This window comes from Pezoporus flaviventris, unplaced genomic scaffold (assembly GCF_033815535.1).
Source record: "Pezoporus flaviventris isolate CSIRO_AGI_PZ_B2104156 unplaced genomic scaffold, CSIRO_AGI_Pfla_v1 ptg000047l, whole genome shotgun sequence".
Classification (NCBI taxonomy): Eukaryota; Metazoa; Chordata; class Aves; order Psittaciformes; family Psittacidae; genus Pezoporus; species Pezoporus flaviventris.
Genome location: NW_026892595.1, coordinates 1,528,826 through 1,545,058, shown reverse-complemented (window position 1 = coordinate 1,545,058; position 16,233 = coordinate 1,528,826). Strand labels below are relative to the sequence as shown.

Genomic DNA, 16,233 nt, shown 5'->3' with positions numbered 1-16,233 from the left:
CTTCAGGGTGAATGTTTTTATTATCAAGGGTGATGCTCCACATGTAAGAGAAATGAGATGTCCTGTTCCTACATTGTCCATTCATAAACACTGAAAGTAGCAGCAAGTATTTTTAACAGTTGGATCTGGTTCCTGTTCTTACCGACACTGAAGAAATAAATGAAATACACTGTAAAATTATTGCAGCTGCTAGGTATGCAGAAGTTGGATTGAAAGATAAAAATTAATTATTTTGGTTCATGCCTTTGTAGATTAAACAAAAATGTCTGGATGTTATATGTGTTTATATCTGTATGTGGCTTGGAAATCTTTCTAGTTTTGCTATATCCAAACTTCATTTCATTACAGAAGCGATTTACTGACTGGAAAATTAGAGCTGAAATATGGCTAGGAATAGAAGCTGGTGGCTTTTTCCTTCCTCAACATTCACATTTCTTTTTCCTCTCACATTTTTAAAATGTTGGGTGTCCTTTTTGCTTTTATTAAGTGCTGTTTCTGCTTTTGCCTTTGAAGAGGTTTTCTGTGATGTCTGTGCCACCATGCTGGAGCTGCTGCCTCTTTGCAAGCTTTTCTATTGGCCTGAACAGAAGCGTAGGCTGGGCTGGTTGAATAAAGGGAGAATGGCAAAGCACTGGAAGAAGAGTAAAACTCTGAGGTGATATGCTTCAGAAAAGTAGTCTTTATGGAGAGATCTGGCTGAATAATTATCCATCTCATAAGTGACATAAATTCAGTGATATTATTTAAATGTGTGTGGCTGTTTTCAGTAACCCAGCAGAAACTTCAGAAAAATTGATTTTGGTTAGAGGCATTTTCCTTCCGTTGGGATTGCAGTTCTTTTTGTTAGCTCTATCAAAACATACTAAAAAGTCATGGTTTCTGCCTGGAAGAGCATTAATCTGGAGTATAAGAAGAGACAACAAACAGATATACTGTTTTCTTTGTAGTTTTATTATCCCAAGTAAGAGTCTGGCACTTCATAAGCAATATAGTATGAGGGAGAAATTTAGAAAGGTATGGTATGGCACTCATTAATAAAATTTTATTTCAGTGGGTTATTTTGCTGATCCTGTAGTTTGATCTTGTAAGTTATTTTCTTTTGCATCTTTGAACTGTTATTTCTTCCTTTTCTAGCATGAATACTTTCTTCAAAATTGTTCTTATTTATTCTGTCTTATTTTAAGAAATATATAGGCCGAGTATCTAACTTCTGTGTTTAGCCATTCAAATTGCTGGAGGATCTAAGTCTGTGAGCACTTAAATTCAGCCCCAGCCCTCCAGTTGAATAATGGCTTTTAATTTTATACAGTATTTTAAAAAACACATTATAATTTATAAGTATGTTCAAATATTAAATATTTTATCTGAGCTGTATGTATTCTGTAAATAGAAAAGGAAGCAATTTGGGGTTGCGCATTTCACATGCATTGGGGGGGGGGGTGTTTCTCTGCACCCATTGCAAAAGCAGAAAAATCTTGCTTTTCAGACCCATTCTTATAATAATTTCAGACATTGCAAGACTTAAAAGTTATGAACTGTAGCACCCAAAACTGAAGAGAATTAAATACTTCTGAAACAGCCCCCAGAACTGTTCCAGATTTCTGTTCTCATATCATTTCATCTGTCTGTGGGCTTACTTATAACAAAAAAAAGATCGTCCTCTATTCTGAAAACTTCTGTGCTGGAAAAGGCATTTCACTGTAGGGCATTTTCCAGCCTGCAAATAATCTCTTTTGCTTCTTTCAATGTCCTTTCCGAAATTTAGCATTCATTTTAAAATTCAGACACCAAAACTCTGTATTCCCATGCTGACCTCATCGGTGCTGCATACTGATTCGGAGAAAACTCCAGGAACAAACTCGCCAACAGAGTTTCAAGTTGACAAGCAGGTATTCTTTATTGCGGCGCCGGGAGACACGGGGGAGAGCTCCTCCTAACGTGTGTCCCGGAATTGCTATACAGGTCATCTTTATATGGTTACTGAGTATATTACATCATTTTCCAAAAGGTTTCCGGCATGCATACAAAAATGTGGTGGTCTTTAAAGGTCGTTTACTTTTCCCAACAAGCTTAATTAACATTACAGACATAGCAGTCATCCTGTCCTTCTACTTATCAGTTAAACTGCTCTCATCCTGGACATCTGCTACTCCGGGATACTCCCCATCCCAGGTCCTGTCCTTCTATTCTGCTTTTCTCACACCTTTTGTACTGAGGCCCTGAGGGCCTGAAACTATGTCAACTACCTCCAAGCACCGCAGTTATTTTCCATTACAAAGCCATCAAAGTTAACATTACTTAGAACTGATTACATTTTGTACTTTTGTGCCTCCTTGTCTCAATACTGAATGATGTCACCTCCTTATTCCAATTTATAGCGGTCGTGTTCCTATGTCCACAAACCTTGTTAGTGCTTTTTCCCTGGTATTGTCTCAGACTGAAAGCTGGGGTCAGAATCAAGCAAGGAGGACTGTAATCTCTCATGCCCTTCACCTGTTGCCGTTAACAAAGCTAACAGGCTGTGCTCAGTCTCTGTTACACGGTAGGAAACAGCTGTGCCCAGGCCTCTAATTCACTGTGATAGAAGTAACTTTTCTGGAAGCAGCTTCTGATAGGTAGTCCTAGGTATGTAACATCACATTTAGCTATTTTGAAACACAATTTGCTTGAAAACTGTCAGATTTTTCACGGTCTCCAGACTGTTCAGCAGAAACTATTAGCATTCCTCTGTCAGAGTTTGAGGTGAGGTTCTCTGCTGTTACAGTGCCCATGCGTAAGCTGCCAGAGGCAGCTTGGTGTGCCATGGATTCCACAGGCACACTGATACTTCATACTCAGGCAAGGTGCTGAGATTTCTGAAATAGGTCCAAACAGTTTTAATAAGTCCACAGGGTGCAGCATTCTATGGATTTATCCTAGTTTATAAAGGTTTTCCCTCCCTTTCATAAAGGAATGCATTTAAAATTTCTGCTGATGTGTTAAGGTTGGCATAACATAATTTTCCATAATTTTTTTAATAATTTGCAGTGAGGGAACAAGTTGGAACTTTATTACTATAATTTCGTGCACGCCTGAAGTCAGTTCCATTTAGGAATAAATTCAGTAGCTCGGATTAGAAAGGTAATCTGCTGCCTCAATAAATATTGTCCTGCAAAGATCTAGAAAGCTTCAAGTCTGGCAAAGGTCAGAAATAAACCAAGCTTGCTCTGAGTATTAGATACTGCATCTGATGAATATGAATGGAATGATCATTAGTCTTGTTTTCACAAGAACACTGTCTCCTGCAAGCCTTTAATAACTAACTCTTAAAATACAGGCTCTTAACACCTAGACAGTACAAGTTAAAACTTTCACTATTTTGTTTTTAATAAAAAATGAAAATTAATGCAGAAATCCATTTTTCTGAACATGTTCCCTTGCAGTTATTTTTGCCTTGGGAATACAGATGCAGGAACTTCTCCAGTCTGATCATACAGTGAAGGCATTGCCAGCACGAAAGTGGTTCTTGGCACCAACCGAAAATGTAATGGGGATCCTTGAAGTGACTGAAGTACATCTCAGTGATACTTGGAAAATTAGTGTGCATAAATAAGCATTAGTATATTTGCATCTCATTGCTTCCATAAATAAATTCTTAGTCCCTCCAGTAACCTCTGTTCATGAATGCATATTAAGTAAAAAAAAAAAGAATTGTTCATGTTTCATCATTCCTCCTTGCTCCAGCTTAAACAGTGCGAGCAATAGGAGCTCCATTACTCTTCCAGGAGGGAGTTGAACAGCTTCAGAATAGTTTCTCCCTGCTTGAAACTTGTTCTGATTCAGTGTTCATTTTTGTCTTTTCACTCCATTTCTCCCAATAATGTCATAAATAATTAATCAACCAGGTTGCCTAAACTTTCAGTCATTCCCATGAAGAATCAGATCATTCAATGCTTAAGGATCTACATGGCTACTTCCTTTATTTCCTTTCTCTCTTAACTTCTCTTGTTTATTTGTATCTTTCAGTAGTGATGTGGTCAGAACTTGGTGCTGTATTCTGTCTTTTTTTTTGGGGGGGGACAGGGGACGGACAATATAAATCTTTTTCTAGATGAGTGGTACATGGCCCAGATTTCTGACTAATGAGATAGCAATGTGAAATATAAACTTACATGTTCATCTTGTAGTCCAGTGCCTCAATATACTGAAGAAAAAGAGATAACTTTATTGTAAGCCTACTAATACTTGACTTATACTTGAATATAAAGTATTTTTCTTCCCGGAGGAGGATTTATATCTTTAATTCTTTCTACCCTTTTCTCTTTAGTATTGAGTAAAAAAAGGAGTTGGTGCTCAGATGACTTGGAGTGCAAGCTCTTTTTTCTTGGAGACATCGTAGCTAATATTGAATATGTAGTTTTCCTTATAAAATTCATATTAATATATTACAATTAGAGCTTTTTGGTGTTGTATTGGGGGGGGGGGGGGCGGCGTTGTGGTTTTCTTGTTTGGTTTTTTTTTTCCCTCAGAGGTTTTCTTAAGTCTGGATTGGTCTCTGTGATCAAAATGAATGGCAGTTGGTTTCTGTAGCGGTCATCTGGATGTGGAAGATGTTGATTCATCTGCTTTATCTTTTCTTGTCACTGCTTTGTTATCTTTTCTTTTCCTCATCACTGAGCCAGAAATGTAGCTTTCATTCCACATAGTTACCTGGGTGTGGAAAAATCAATTTGGTTCTCTAAGAAGTACCAAGTTATGCAAGTGTTATTCAACTTGAACATTAGCTCTAGCAGCAAAAATTTGTTTGCTTTCATTTGATCTCTACTTTTTCCTTTTCCTAAACTCCCTTCTGCCCTTTCCTCCAAGGCATGGCCATTATTTCTGTGGTTGGGAGGCCCATGTATGGCCTATTAAGACTGACATTCATTTCTCTGTTCTGAATTGCAGAAAGTAGGCATTGAAATCTGGACTTCTCATTCTATTAGCTGAATAACTTAGGGGCTTTTTGGAAGCCGGCAGCACTTCTTTTCATGGAGAGCCTGCTCTGCCCTTGCTTTGTTAAACTGTAGCTAGCTTTTTCATGGTGCTGGAGAGAGAACAGGATTTTTTTAGTTACTTTCTGTACAATTTATGTATTTCTGCTGTAACTTTAAAAAACCTCTTGAGTGAATTTATTCATAATATTTTGGGATTGTACAATCCACCACTCAAATTAGCAGGTTAGCATGGAAATAGCTCCTGAAAATCATTCCCTTTGTTGAAGGTTATCTTTTCTTTTTTTTTTTTTCTTTTTTTGATGAAAGTTGAAGAGAGTCCTCCAGAACTTGCTGTCAGAATTACCCCTTGAGACAAGGGGACTGTAGACCCCAGAGGAGCTGTTTGCTTGCAGAGTGCCTTGGGATGATTTTGGAGATTTGCAAATCCCAGCCCTATCACCGTGTTTGCACAGCAGCTAACTAATGCTGCTGCTAATGTGAACCTTTATCTTCTAATATGAGCACTTGCATAATCACCAGTGTGCTATCCGGCTCTTTCAATGAGCCAAAATGTTCTGAGGTTTCAGGTTTTGAGGGAATTCTGTTTAAAAGTAGACCAGCCATCCACTTTTTTCCTTAAATAACTGTGTCCAAAGAGGTGAAGAAAGGCATATAAATCTTGCTAGAGTCCTTTCATAGAACTGCTAGGTGGTCTGGCTTTCAGTAGAATTTACAGTTAACTTTGCCTTCCAGACAGCAGTTTATTTAATAGCTGAGGAAGCCTATTTATTTACTGATATGTTAGTAAGAGAATCCACTGCATGGTATTTTCTTGTTGAGTAGAAAAAATAATTCATGTTTAGAACATCTTACATAAATCTATAAAAACTATGCCTTGTGTTTTGCTTACAGTTCAGGATTAGATGATCTTAAGGTCCTTTCCAACCCTAACCATTCTATGATTGTGTGGTTTACTTATCATTGCATGATGTTTTGTGGCTTGCACACTAGCAAAAGCAGAATACCTCCACATACTCTTTTTAAAACAATCTGTATGCACTTTGCTTACTTGTCTAATAATGCATTCATTCTAGAAACAAATATCCTAGCTTATTTTAATTTTTATTGTGTTTCTTAATTTCAAGTAACTGCATTAAAAACTTCCATATGCCTATCAGCCATTAGGACAGGGAAGGGTGGGTTGGACTGAGGTGGCTGTAACTGTGTAGCTATGTATTCCAGATGAAGTCAAACGGATGTGGAAGCAATAAATTTAGGTGGTGAACAGTGTACGCTCCAGGACTGATCCCTGAGCATGGAACTCTCCACTAGATGCCACTGTTACTGCTCTGCAAGGGAACTAACCAAGGACTACTGAGGCTGCCCAGAGATAAGAAAAAGAAAATGGTAAAAAGCTTTTAAAAGTTTAACATGGGGAGATTGCCTCCTAGGAAGGCTGCATTCTCTGTGGAGCGCTGCAGGTTTGTGATGCATTTAACCGTGATTGCAAGCAGCAGCTTTTCTGACGAACTGCTGCAGTGAGACTTGTAAGGATTTGCTGTTTGAAAGCATTAGAGCAGTATTTTCAAAACATTGCATGAGAAATGACACTGTAGAAACCACTGTTGCTCTATCTTTATGCTCTCTACCTCACTTGTAAAGAGAATTTAAAAGTAGAGGTATAAATTATGGACAAATCCATATAAATGGAATATTAAAAATATACTGTTTGCCAAAGAGCTTACTTGTAAATGTTGAATGTGGTTCTGTGGATGATACCTTCTGAAATAACTTTCCAAGTGTGCAATTTCATGTCGTCTAAAAGAAATGGTAACTTTTCTTGTTTTTAATAAGAATTTTGGAAACAAACAGTATACTAGAAATAGCAGGGAGAGGAGAGGAGAGTAAAATACTTTAACAATCTCCTTAACATCCATGACCTGAAGTACTGTATCATGAGACTTTTAGGATGCAAATATTATGCTTCCCATTAAAAAATGATTTAATTTTTTCAGTAGGCAACTCAGTATCTAACTGTGGGTTATAAGACATCAAGCACTGGCCTTTTCATGAGTCTTGGACTACTCTTGGACCTTGTAGCAACTTAGGCCAATACCTGGGGTGAAGAGTGTGGAATAATGTCCAGATTTAATGAGAAGAATACTTAAAAAAGGTTAAGTTCCTGAAGAATGGTGCCCACTGAAAACTCTGCAGAAACAATAGTGGAAGTTCTCTGATAACTGCAAGAGCACAAATGATCTAGCAGCAGATGCCGTTTGACACACAGCTGGGTCTCTGGACTTTTGCATGATACCTGCAATTTGGGGCAAAACTTGTGTTTTATGCAAAGCTCTATTATTTTTTAACAATTGTTGGGTAATTAGGGTAAGGAAGCTGAAGCATTGTTCAACCCATGTATGTGAATACTGTCATTGGAGAGTCTTTTCCTTTCTGGCTGCTACAGGAAGTTTGAAGGGCAGAATTTGGTGCTTTAGAGCATCTACTTGAAGGCTCCTTCGCAAAGGTCACTTGTCAGCGCCATGCAAAAATTTCTCTGCATGTAGATCTAAATAATTAATTACTGCAGAATTTAAATTCTTCTATTTTACATTTGTCAAACTTTCATCAGCCTGCAGACAAACTCCAGTGTCTCCATCAGTCCTCATAGCTTTCTTCAGTACCAAATATGCTCAACAAGAACTTGTTCTTTCTTTGCTTGTATTGGTCAAAACTGTGCCAAGTCTTGTATACATCTTAGTATCAATTGCCAGATTAGCCATACTTAGTGGTTCCAAGATGGGATATGTTTCTCTGGCCAAGGACAGCTTATTATACACTGGTGTTTTTTTGTTTGTTTGTTCTTGGTTTGTTAGTGTTTCTTTTTTTTTGTAGGAAACACTACTTAAGAAGACTTGTTTGAATCAGCTGCCCACAAATAGTTTTGCTTCAAGGTGAAGTTGGTCACTCAGTGCAAGTTTCCAAAGATTTTTAGTGCCTGTTAAGCACATGATGCCTGTCTGCCTTACCAAGTGAACATGCTGGTGCAATCCACTCTTCAAAACTGTTTAAAACTATAGCTTTTGTGCCCTCCTTTGACATAATACAGAACCTTGAGTCAGTCATGAATGTAATGTGGTGCTTCCTTCCTCAGGTAATAGAGGACATAAATATCTTCTAATTCATGGCAAATGGGCAATAATAATAAAGATGGGAATTTTCCATCTGTTATATTTGCTTCTAAACCTCTCTCAAAAATCACTCTTTCAGAACTTGTGTTTTGACTTGTCCATGGTTTAATCTATCAGTTGTGATTTTTTTCACTAGATGTTGATAAATATTCAGTGTAAATACATGTATCATGCTCCAGGGTGTTGTCTGTAATAAAAGAGGTTCATCTGCCACTATTTGAGATGTTATTGGGCACCTGGGTTACATTAAATTTGTGTCTTTTAATCTTAGTATTGAACTTTGTAATATGTATTTGTCAAAATTAAAGATTTTAAGTAGCAGCTTGTAAAACTTTATGCTTACACTTTTTCTCAGATATTAAACCTATTAGCAGAATAGCCAAATACATGAAAAAGCATCTCTCTGTCTCCTTGGGTATATTATTCTTTTATTTTAGTCTTCTCTTTGGAAATGAATGTAGAAGCTATCTAAATGTCAATATTACCATGCTGTTAATGCAGATGTTTCCAGGTCTAAGTATAACTTATAAGATGATATTATGGAAATTCAGATACTACTTTTTGCTAATGATTAGAAACGGTAACACTTTAATAGCAACCATATGTGTACACTGATCTGTCGTCTCAACCTTCCCTCATTCTGGGCATGTGTAAAGAGCAGATGCCTTTTGAATATTACATTCCTTCTCGGAATACAATTTTAATCAAAGTTCGGTATGAACACACTCTTAACGGCTACAGGCATACGGTGGATGGTGGTTATTAAAGCATCACTCATGCTTTGAACTTCGTCTGCTGTATGACATTTACTGTGAAATCTGGGAGCTTTTCCATTTTTCTTTGTCCTTCACGCCAACTTTGGGCAATTTGCTTATTGGAGGCTATTAGAGGTTACATGTGCAGGACAGGGTGCTCTGGCACAAATTCACTGCAACAGCCTAATATTGCCCTACGCAAGAGTGAGTGCAGCTGGTCTGGAAAGATGCACCATGTATTTGCTTACTGTAAAGATCACAGGGTTTGGACAGTTCCTAGCAGCCTAAGGTGGGCAGTTTTTAAGTATTAGCTGTAATTTAAGTGGAAATGAGGTTGGTGCTGGACCAGAACCATTTCTGAATTTGGGCCACATCTGCCAAAAAGAAAAAGAGAGGGAACTTTTACAATTGTTTTTCTTTTTCTTTCTTTTTTTTTTAATTGTAAAATATTTCTCCTTTGCTTCCCACCCCTCCCCAGTCTATGTAATTTTAAGAAGATTTAATTAAAAGGTACTCTTAAAATTGAATGCTAAACTCGATTTACTGTTAAGTCTTGCTACGGAAGCCTTGGAATGAAATAAAAAATAAAAAGCAAACAAACCAACCCAAACCAACCCTTCTGCCGCCACCACTTCCCCCCGTCAAGAAATAGAAAAACCTAGGAAAATTCATATTTTTTCTAAAGAAAATCTACTGCAGTGAACTATGAAATCTACTATTTGCACAACTCCAACTGTAATCCCCACTATAAAGACCTTCTGTATTTTAGAGATGGTATTTGCCAACCGCTCCTTGGGGCATACTACTGCTTCTCCACTCTCCTAGTACTGCATTGAGCCGAGCAGAGCACTATTGGTGATTGCAGCCTCTTCAAAGCTTATTATGCCCATATTTCAAGTACAAAAGCCAAAGTAACTTGCAGTTTCTCCCCAAGCAGTCCCAGTGTTTTTGGATAGATTGTATAATGCAGCTCAGACTCATGTGCTAATTGTTAATTTTAGAATTTAAATAGGTTTTGTTCTATTCAAAGGCAGTAGGCTAAAGGTTTCTGAAAACTCTTGGTTTAGAAAACAAGGGTAGGTCTCTTTTAGAGTTTGTGAGTGAATTAGCTTTTGCATCTGTGGAGAAATCTTTAAATGATAATACAACAAACTTTGATTTGTGCTGAATGTGTATGCTTTTCTGGACTCTAAGCTTACAAGTTTTTTGTGAGGTACATTATTTTTAAAATATTATGGAATATTTGTTGTTTATGTAAGCATAATTTTTCATCCTAATTATTTGTAGTCAGTAATGCTGGTATTCCATAATAGAGCTGCCTATTTCAAGTTGTGTTTCATTTTGAACAGCCTTGTTCTTAAACAGACATGTTGTTCTGTTCCTTTCTGAATCAGGGCCTTATTTATTCCTGTTATCCATTGGTTTACAAGTGACTGATATTTCTGTACTTTGCTTATTTCCAACTGCAACAAGTTTTTAAATAGAGATGAATATTTTAATCTGTTCTTAGGCTGCTGTACACATTATATGGCAAAAAACCAAACCAGATCTGTGTATGCGGTTTCTAAATGAAACCTAGTTTCCAACAACAAAATTAGACTGAGAGGTAAGATTTTAATTTGGATTAACTTAATTTGGCAGTTGTAAGTGACAGGAGGATTGGAAAGGCACGGAAAGAAAAAGTTGGCTAATTTCAATGAGGTATTTGTGTTTAACGGTGAAGGCTAATAATGCCTTTTTCTGCATCCTGGATTGGTTTATTTTCTTTTATGCCATTATTTGTATTTAGTGAACAGCTGGGCCAGTAGTTCTCATTTGTAGTCTTTTAGCTCTGTGAAGCAGCGGAGAAAGTAATGGACGTTTGCAAATTAATACTTACCGTTATTTTCTGCTAATCTGATGTAGCTATCCTTTTTGAGCATAGATGTAATATCAGAGCAGAAGTAATTACTGTGTTAAAACTAGTACTGCAGTAGAATATTTTGCTAATTAAACTTGTTGCATTTCAATTGCTTCCTTTGGATCACTATATAGAAGAGAACTGTTTTGAACAATAAATGAAACCACTTTCTTTCTCAGAGGCCTAGAACTGCAGATGGTCAGATTGTATGTGAAGCACCTAGGCTCTGAATTAGTCTTTTGTATGAAAGAGAGAAAGGTAATTTGAATGTTTGAACTCCCTGTTCCTCCCACACATACACAGGAAGCTTGTCTCAAAATGAACAATTCTCTAAATAAAGACTAATAAGAAGCTAAATTAATTAGAAGGTGTGATTTGAAAAGACATTGATGAGAAGAGTCTGTCATTTTAGACAAATGGAATGGAGCTAAATAAATTAGGCCACATTAATATCTCATTGTTCTGTGAGCAGCTTTATTTTATTGCATTCATTAGGGGGTACTTCTTGAAATGAGCCTTTACTAGCCTTTACGGATTCAGTTCTCATTTGCCAATGTCTAACACACATCTCGTGCATTGAAAAATGTTTCAGGAAATCCTCATAGTTTCTGCAAATTAATATTTAGATTTCTAGATGCTTCACTTTGAATCCACAACATAGTACGTGCTGAACATTAAGATTTTTCTCACTGAATTGTCAGTGAAGAAGTTTCACATCATAAAGTTTGGAAGGCAAAAGTCTGAATTACTTTGTAAAATAAACTGTATGCATAACTTGTACAAAAGAATCTACCAACTAATACTCTTCCTAGTATTTATTTATTTCACTAATAGAAAATACCCTGTCTCATGGCTTCAGTAGTCCTTTGATAGCTTTTTTAAGTGTCTTTTGAAAGCTTCCTTCAGTATATAATTAGGATACACTGGAAATGTGCATCTCATCACACAGTTCTTCCTCTCAGAAAACAAAATGTATATTTTTCCTTTTTTTGTTTTTTTTTCCCTCTCTCCTGCAGATGGAATATTTGGGAGATGTCAGCGAGTGCCAGTAGTAGATACCTATAAATATGACATTTCACCCCCTGTTCTTCAGCGCCTAAGGATCATCCTGGGGAAGCTCTCACACAGAGGTATAGTAAAAACTCTGGTGGAGGGTTAGTTGCACTGGGGGTTACAATTCTTTTGTGTTCCCTGTAAGGTGATGTCTGAAGAAGTCTTCAGAAGTTTTCCAACGTGATGTGTTTCAGGCCTGGTAGTGCAGACTTTATAAAAGTAAAAAGCCTTCTAACTCACTGAATCTGCAACAAGGATTTGGTGAAGCAGTTTTAGAAGAGGTGCTTCCTCCCTACGTAGTGTGTGTCTGTGACTGACGTGGGATACAATAAAATTTTAACATCTGTGGATGTTGGTGTCATATAAATAAACCAGCAAGAAAGAAAAATAATTTACCATATATACTTATGCACCACAGCATGTTTCAGGATGCATGGGCAGAAAACATACAACTTCCAAATAGCTAGAAGCAGTTCTTAACTTTCTAATGAATTCAGATAAGTAGAACTGCTCTGATTTCATTACAAGTTGCATCTACTCTATTCCTTTTAACTTTCATTCAGATTTCTGAAGTTAATTTCTGTGCTCTTTCCAAAGCCAGAAAGGATGTTCTAGCTTCTAAATGGCATAACTTGAACTAACAAATCAAAATTTGGATAAAGTGAAAACCAATAAGATGAACAAACTTTTTAGGTGCTAATACAGAAATAACCCTCTGTTGTAAACAGCCACCGGACCAAGAAATCTTTGTAATCTGAATTGTTCCAAGAAGATTGTTGTAATGGTTAATTTTTCACTTGCATCATCTGTGTGGGTGTTTGTTCCCAAATATTTTCCAGTTGTAATCTCAATTACAAACTAATAATGTTGTGTTAGTAGGACATTCATTTAATTATGAGAAGAAAATTGGGTTCTTGGAAGTTCATGACTATCCTTAGAGGCTGGACTTCTGGTTTGGAAACCACTGATTTATAATATTCAAAAAATTTCCATGGATTTAGTTCTTGTCCAGCACCCCATCCAAATGAAGCAAACTCAGCAAAACTTGATTATAATAACACCTGGGTGATTAACAATTATATGTGAACAGTACTTCTGGCTCTCTCACTTGTCATTTTCTAAAGGCTAAGTTATGCAAGAAAATTTATGAAAACACTATTTCATCAGGGTGACATTGTATGAGTTGAAAAGCTAGTATCTACTCTGTTTGAATGTAGTGAAGGGGGGGAGGGGAGGCAAATCTATTGCACTAGGACACCTAAATTGGTATCTGAATCGATCATGCTTGTTTGGGCAGCAGCATTCACGTTGCTTAAGTACTGGTGGTGAGTTCTATGTGGAACTTCCTCTGTGGAGATGTCAGAGGTAAGAGATCTGCAGGAGACCAGTGTCCTTCTGAAGGTGCACATCTAGAGGCAGATGGAATACCCTAGGCCATCTGGATACACTTGGCTGTCTCCATCTCTCTCACTACCATAAGATTTTGGTTCAACTGAATTGATGTGATCTCCCCCTGCTAAGTGATTCTGATCAATAAACCAACCCTTCCCAGGTTCTCTGTTATCAGTGACTAACCTCCCTGGATGTATCTGTTGCTGTAAACTGCTGAATGAGCCTTTCAAAGAAATGGTCATTGAAATTTGAACTTGTCTCATACTTTTTCATAGAAAGAGAATGACAAAGAACACACAGACTGAAACAGTGGTAAAGAATTAAACACTTTTGCTTTTATCTTTCCTTACTCCTGACATTTAGAGGTGCATACAAAACGTGTATATGCTTTGAACTGCTATAAAGCTTTTGCAAGCTTTTTTTTTTGTGGCCTGTGGGTATCCCAGTGAAGGGAATCCTAAATATGCCTGTAAAAGATAATGGAATGCTAGAATACTCATGTTCAAATGATTGATGTGATAAAATAACGTTTTGTTTTGCTTTGTTTTTGTTGGAACTCTCAATATCCTCGGCAAATTCTGAAGTGTTTAGTGAGGACAGAAATTTGGAAGTAGTAGAATCAATATGGGCTATCAGATTAATGGATTACTGATATCACTTGCTCAGACTGCTCTTTGCAAGTGCTATCAGATGTAATACATCCAACCCTTAGGTCATGTTTTCTGACTGTGATGGTCACTTGCACACTTAATGCAGTTCTCCTGCAAATTGTGTGCAAAAGATTATAACTATTTCTGCAGTATAGATAAACAAGACATTGTCAAGATCAAACAAATATTTCAGGTAACCTCAAGAAAGGGCTTCACATTTTCAGAGGTCTTATTTTCTTTAACTCTGTAATACCCTATTCTTCTTGTCCTCTCCAAAAGGAGAGGTTCCACTTGCCGATATTTTCTATTAGAAGACTATATAGAAGGTCCTACAATAAGCAAAACTTTTAGTAACATTTATATCAAACACTTTCTATTTTTATTAGATGCATATACAGTTAAGGGCCAGATATTTCGGAGGTTATTACCTTGAGTGGTTCTCCAGGTTCTTATTTAGTAATTTTTGTTTTGTTTTGTTCTTGGTGTCTTCTTGCAGTATTACTAATATCTTCTTATTTTCCTGTTTTTATCTCATTCCTTTTTTTTTTTTCCCTGGCAGTAGCCTGTTGACATCTATTTCCATAACATTAAAAAAAAAAATCATAAAAAGCCTCAAATTTATGTCCTCTCACGTATTTGTTGATCACTTCTAAGTGATGCCTATATTTGAGTCATGGTCCAAGTGAAAGATTGTATGGTCAGGTGAACAAAGAAGAGCATGTTGTGAATAGCAAATGTAATTTGTGATTCTGCCAGCTCATAATGTTTACTGCACTACAGAAGCATACAATACAGGCTTAGATGAGTGACACACTGGATTATAATCTGTTTAATAAAGGACTTTCACTGAAATTGAATTCAGGTTTCATAATGATATAGTTTTTATGTCTTCATTGCACATTGAGTCTATCTTTGTCTACACTACCTACTAATAGATTGATCATAGAAATGAATGCTTTGAAATATTAGACAGTTTCCTACAAAGAAATTATCTGTTAGAATTCAAATACCCTTGTTCATGGTATTTTCACTCACACTGTCCTTTGAGTCAGTCAAATCTTTCAAAATACCATTCATGAAGATGATTTTCTGAAGATTGGGTTTTTATAAATGTGAGTATATGGGAGGATCTCACAGCTGCTGGAACATCATGAATCACTATCTGAAATTTCTAGTGTTTATAATTTATGAGGAGTTGAAACATTTCTCATTGTCTGATAAAGAGTGCAATCAAAAGGTTGCTATTTAGATAGGAGTAAATCATTGGAGAAGGGAAATGAAGGCACTATCACCATAGATAGGTGAATGTGTAGTGACTGAAGGAAATAGAAATAGTTATCCTGTGGCTGGTCTTCTGTATCTTGTCCAGCTTGGGAGAAGATACTTCTTGGAATATACCCAGAATGATGAATCATCTATGCATTTCCCCATTTAAGCTAAAATGCACAAAACTCTTTTTTTACTTAAAGGAATTAAATAGACTGTAAAATGTTTTATTATCTTCTTGTCCCAACAATATTATTGTGAAGGCAAAATGATCTCATCACTAAAATTATTTGCAAGATTGTCAAAACAGTGGTTGGTCTATAAGACTAGAAGCAAGAAAAATGAGATAGGAAGACTAATCATGGTACGTTGTAACTCAGGCATGAATGCATAAATAGTACTTGAAATATCAGTATAAGCAATGATAAGAGAGAACAGTAGTATTTCTCAACTTGCTTACTCAAAGAGGGGTTTGCATTGGCTTCATAGAATAGTTTTTAACCAGTGATTCATACTACCTGTACAATGGTACCATCTCCTATCTCTGTAAAATTGCAGCTGCTGTAGCATTGAGTGTTACAAGTTGCTCAGAGATTCAGTCTGGCCGACATGCTTAAAGGCATCAGAACAAGGGTATTGCACAGGGTTACAACAAATGCCTATCTTGACTTAAGATTCTGCCTTTGTGAGTGGCCACTCTGCCTGTTTAGGAAAAAATGTGTAAGAACGGTTCAAGCATATAGAAGCGTTTTTGCAGCATTTATACCTTTGCAAACACTTCTCCTGAACTAGAAGTCATGTTTTTGTGTTTGCTGTGTGCCCCATGGACATTTTTCCACAGAGTTTGACAAGACACTGTGAATTAGAAACCATGCATATTAGGCTAATAATCGTTAGCTTAGGTTTTGTTTTTTGCTTTACTTAAATTTTAATTAACTTACAGCTGTAGTCACTTTGAATAATATTATTCAAAAGCCAAATCAGATAAATGTCTTATGTAAGTTGGAGTCATTACTAAATGATTCCTGAGTATTCTTGTTGCTGTTTAATTTTTGCTGCATCACCTTCTTGTTC

General features: G+C 36.7%; 1 protein-coding gene across 3 annotated transcripts in view; it reads left to right on the top strand.

Moving 5' to 3' along the window:
- PTPRN2 (protein tyrosine phosphatase receptor type N2) overlaps positions 1–16,233 on the top strand; it is a 655,793-nt gene that overhangs the window by 149,867 nt on the left and 489,693 nt on the right. For 2 of the 3 annotated variants that reach the window (XM_061468001.1, XM_061467999.1), the window contains exon 3: positions 11,815–11,928. The exons of the other annotated variant lie outside the window; for it this stretch is intronic. In XM_061468001.1, the coding sequence (XP_061323985.1) occupies positions 11,815–11,928 (114 nt within the window). The remainder of the gene's footprint in view (positions 1–11,814; positions 11,929–16,233) is intronic. 3 annotated transcript variants of the gene reach the window in all.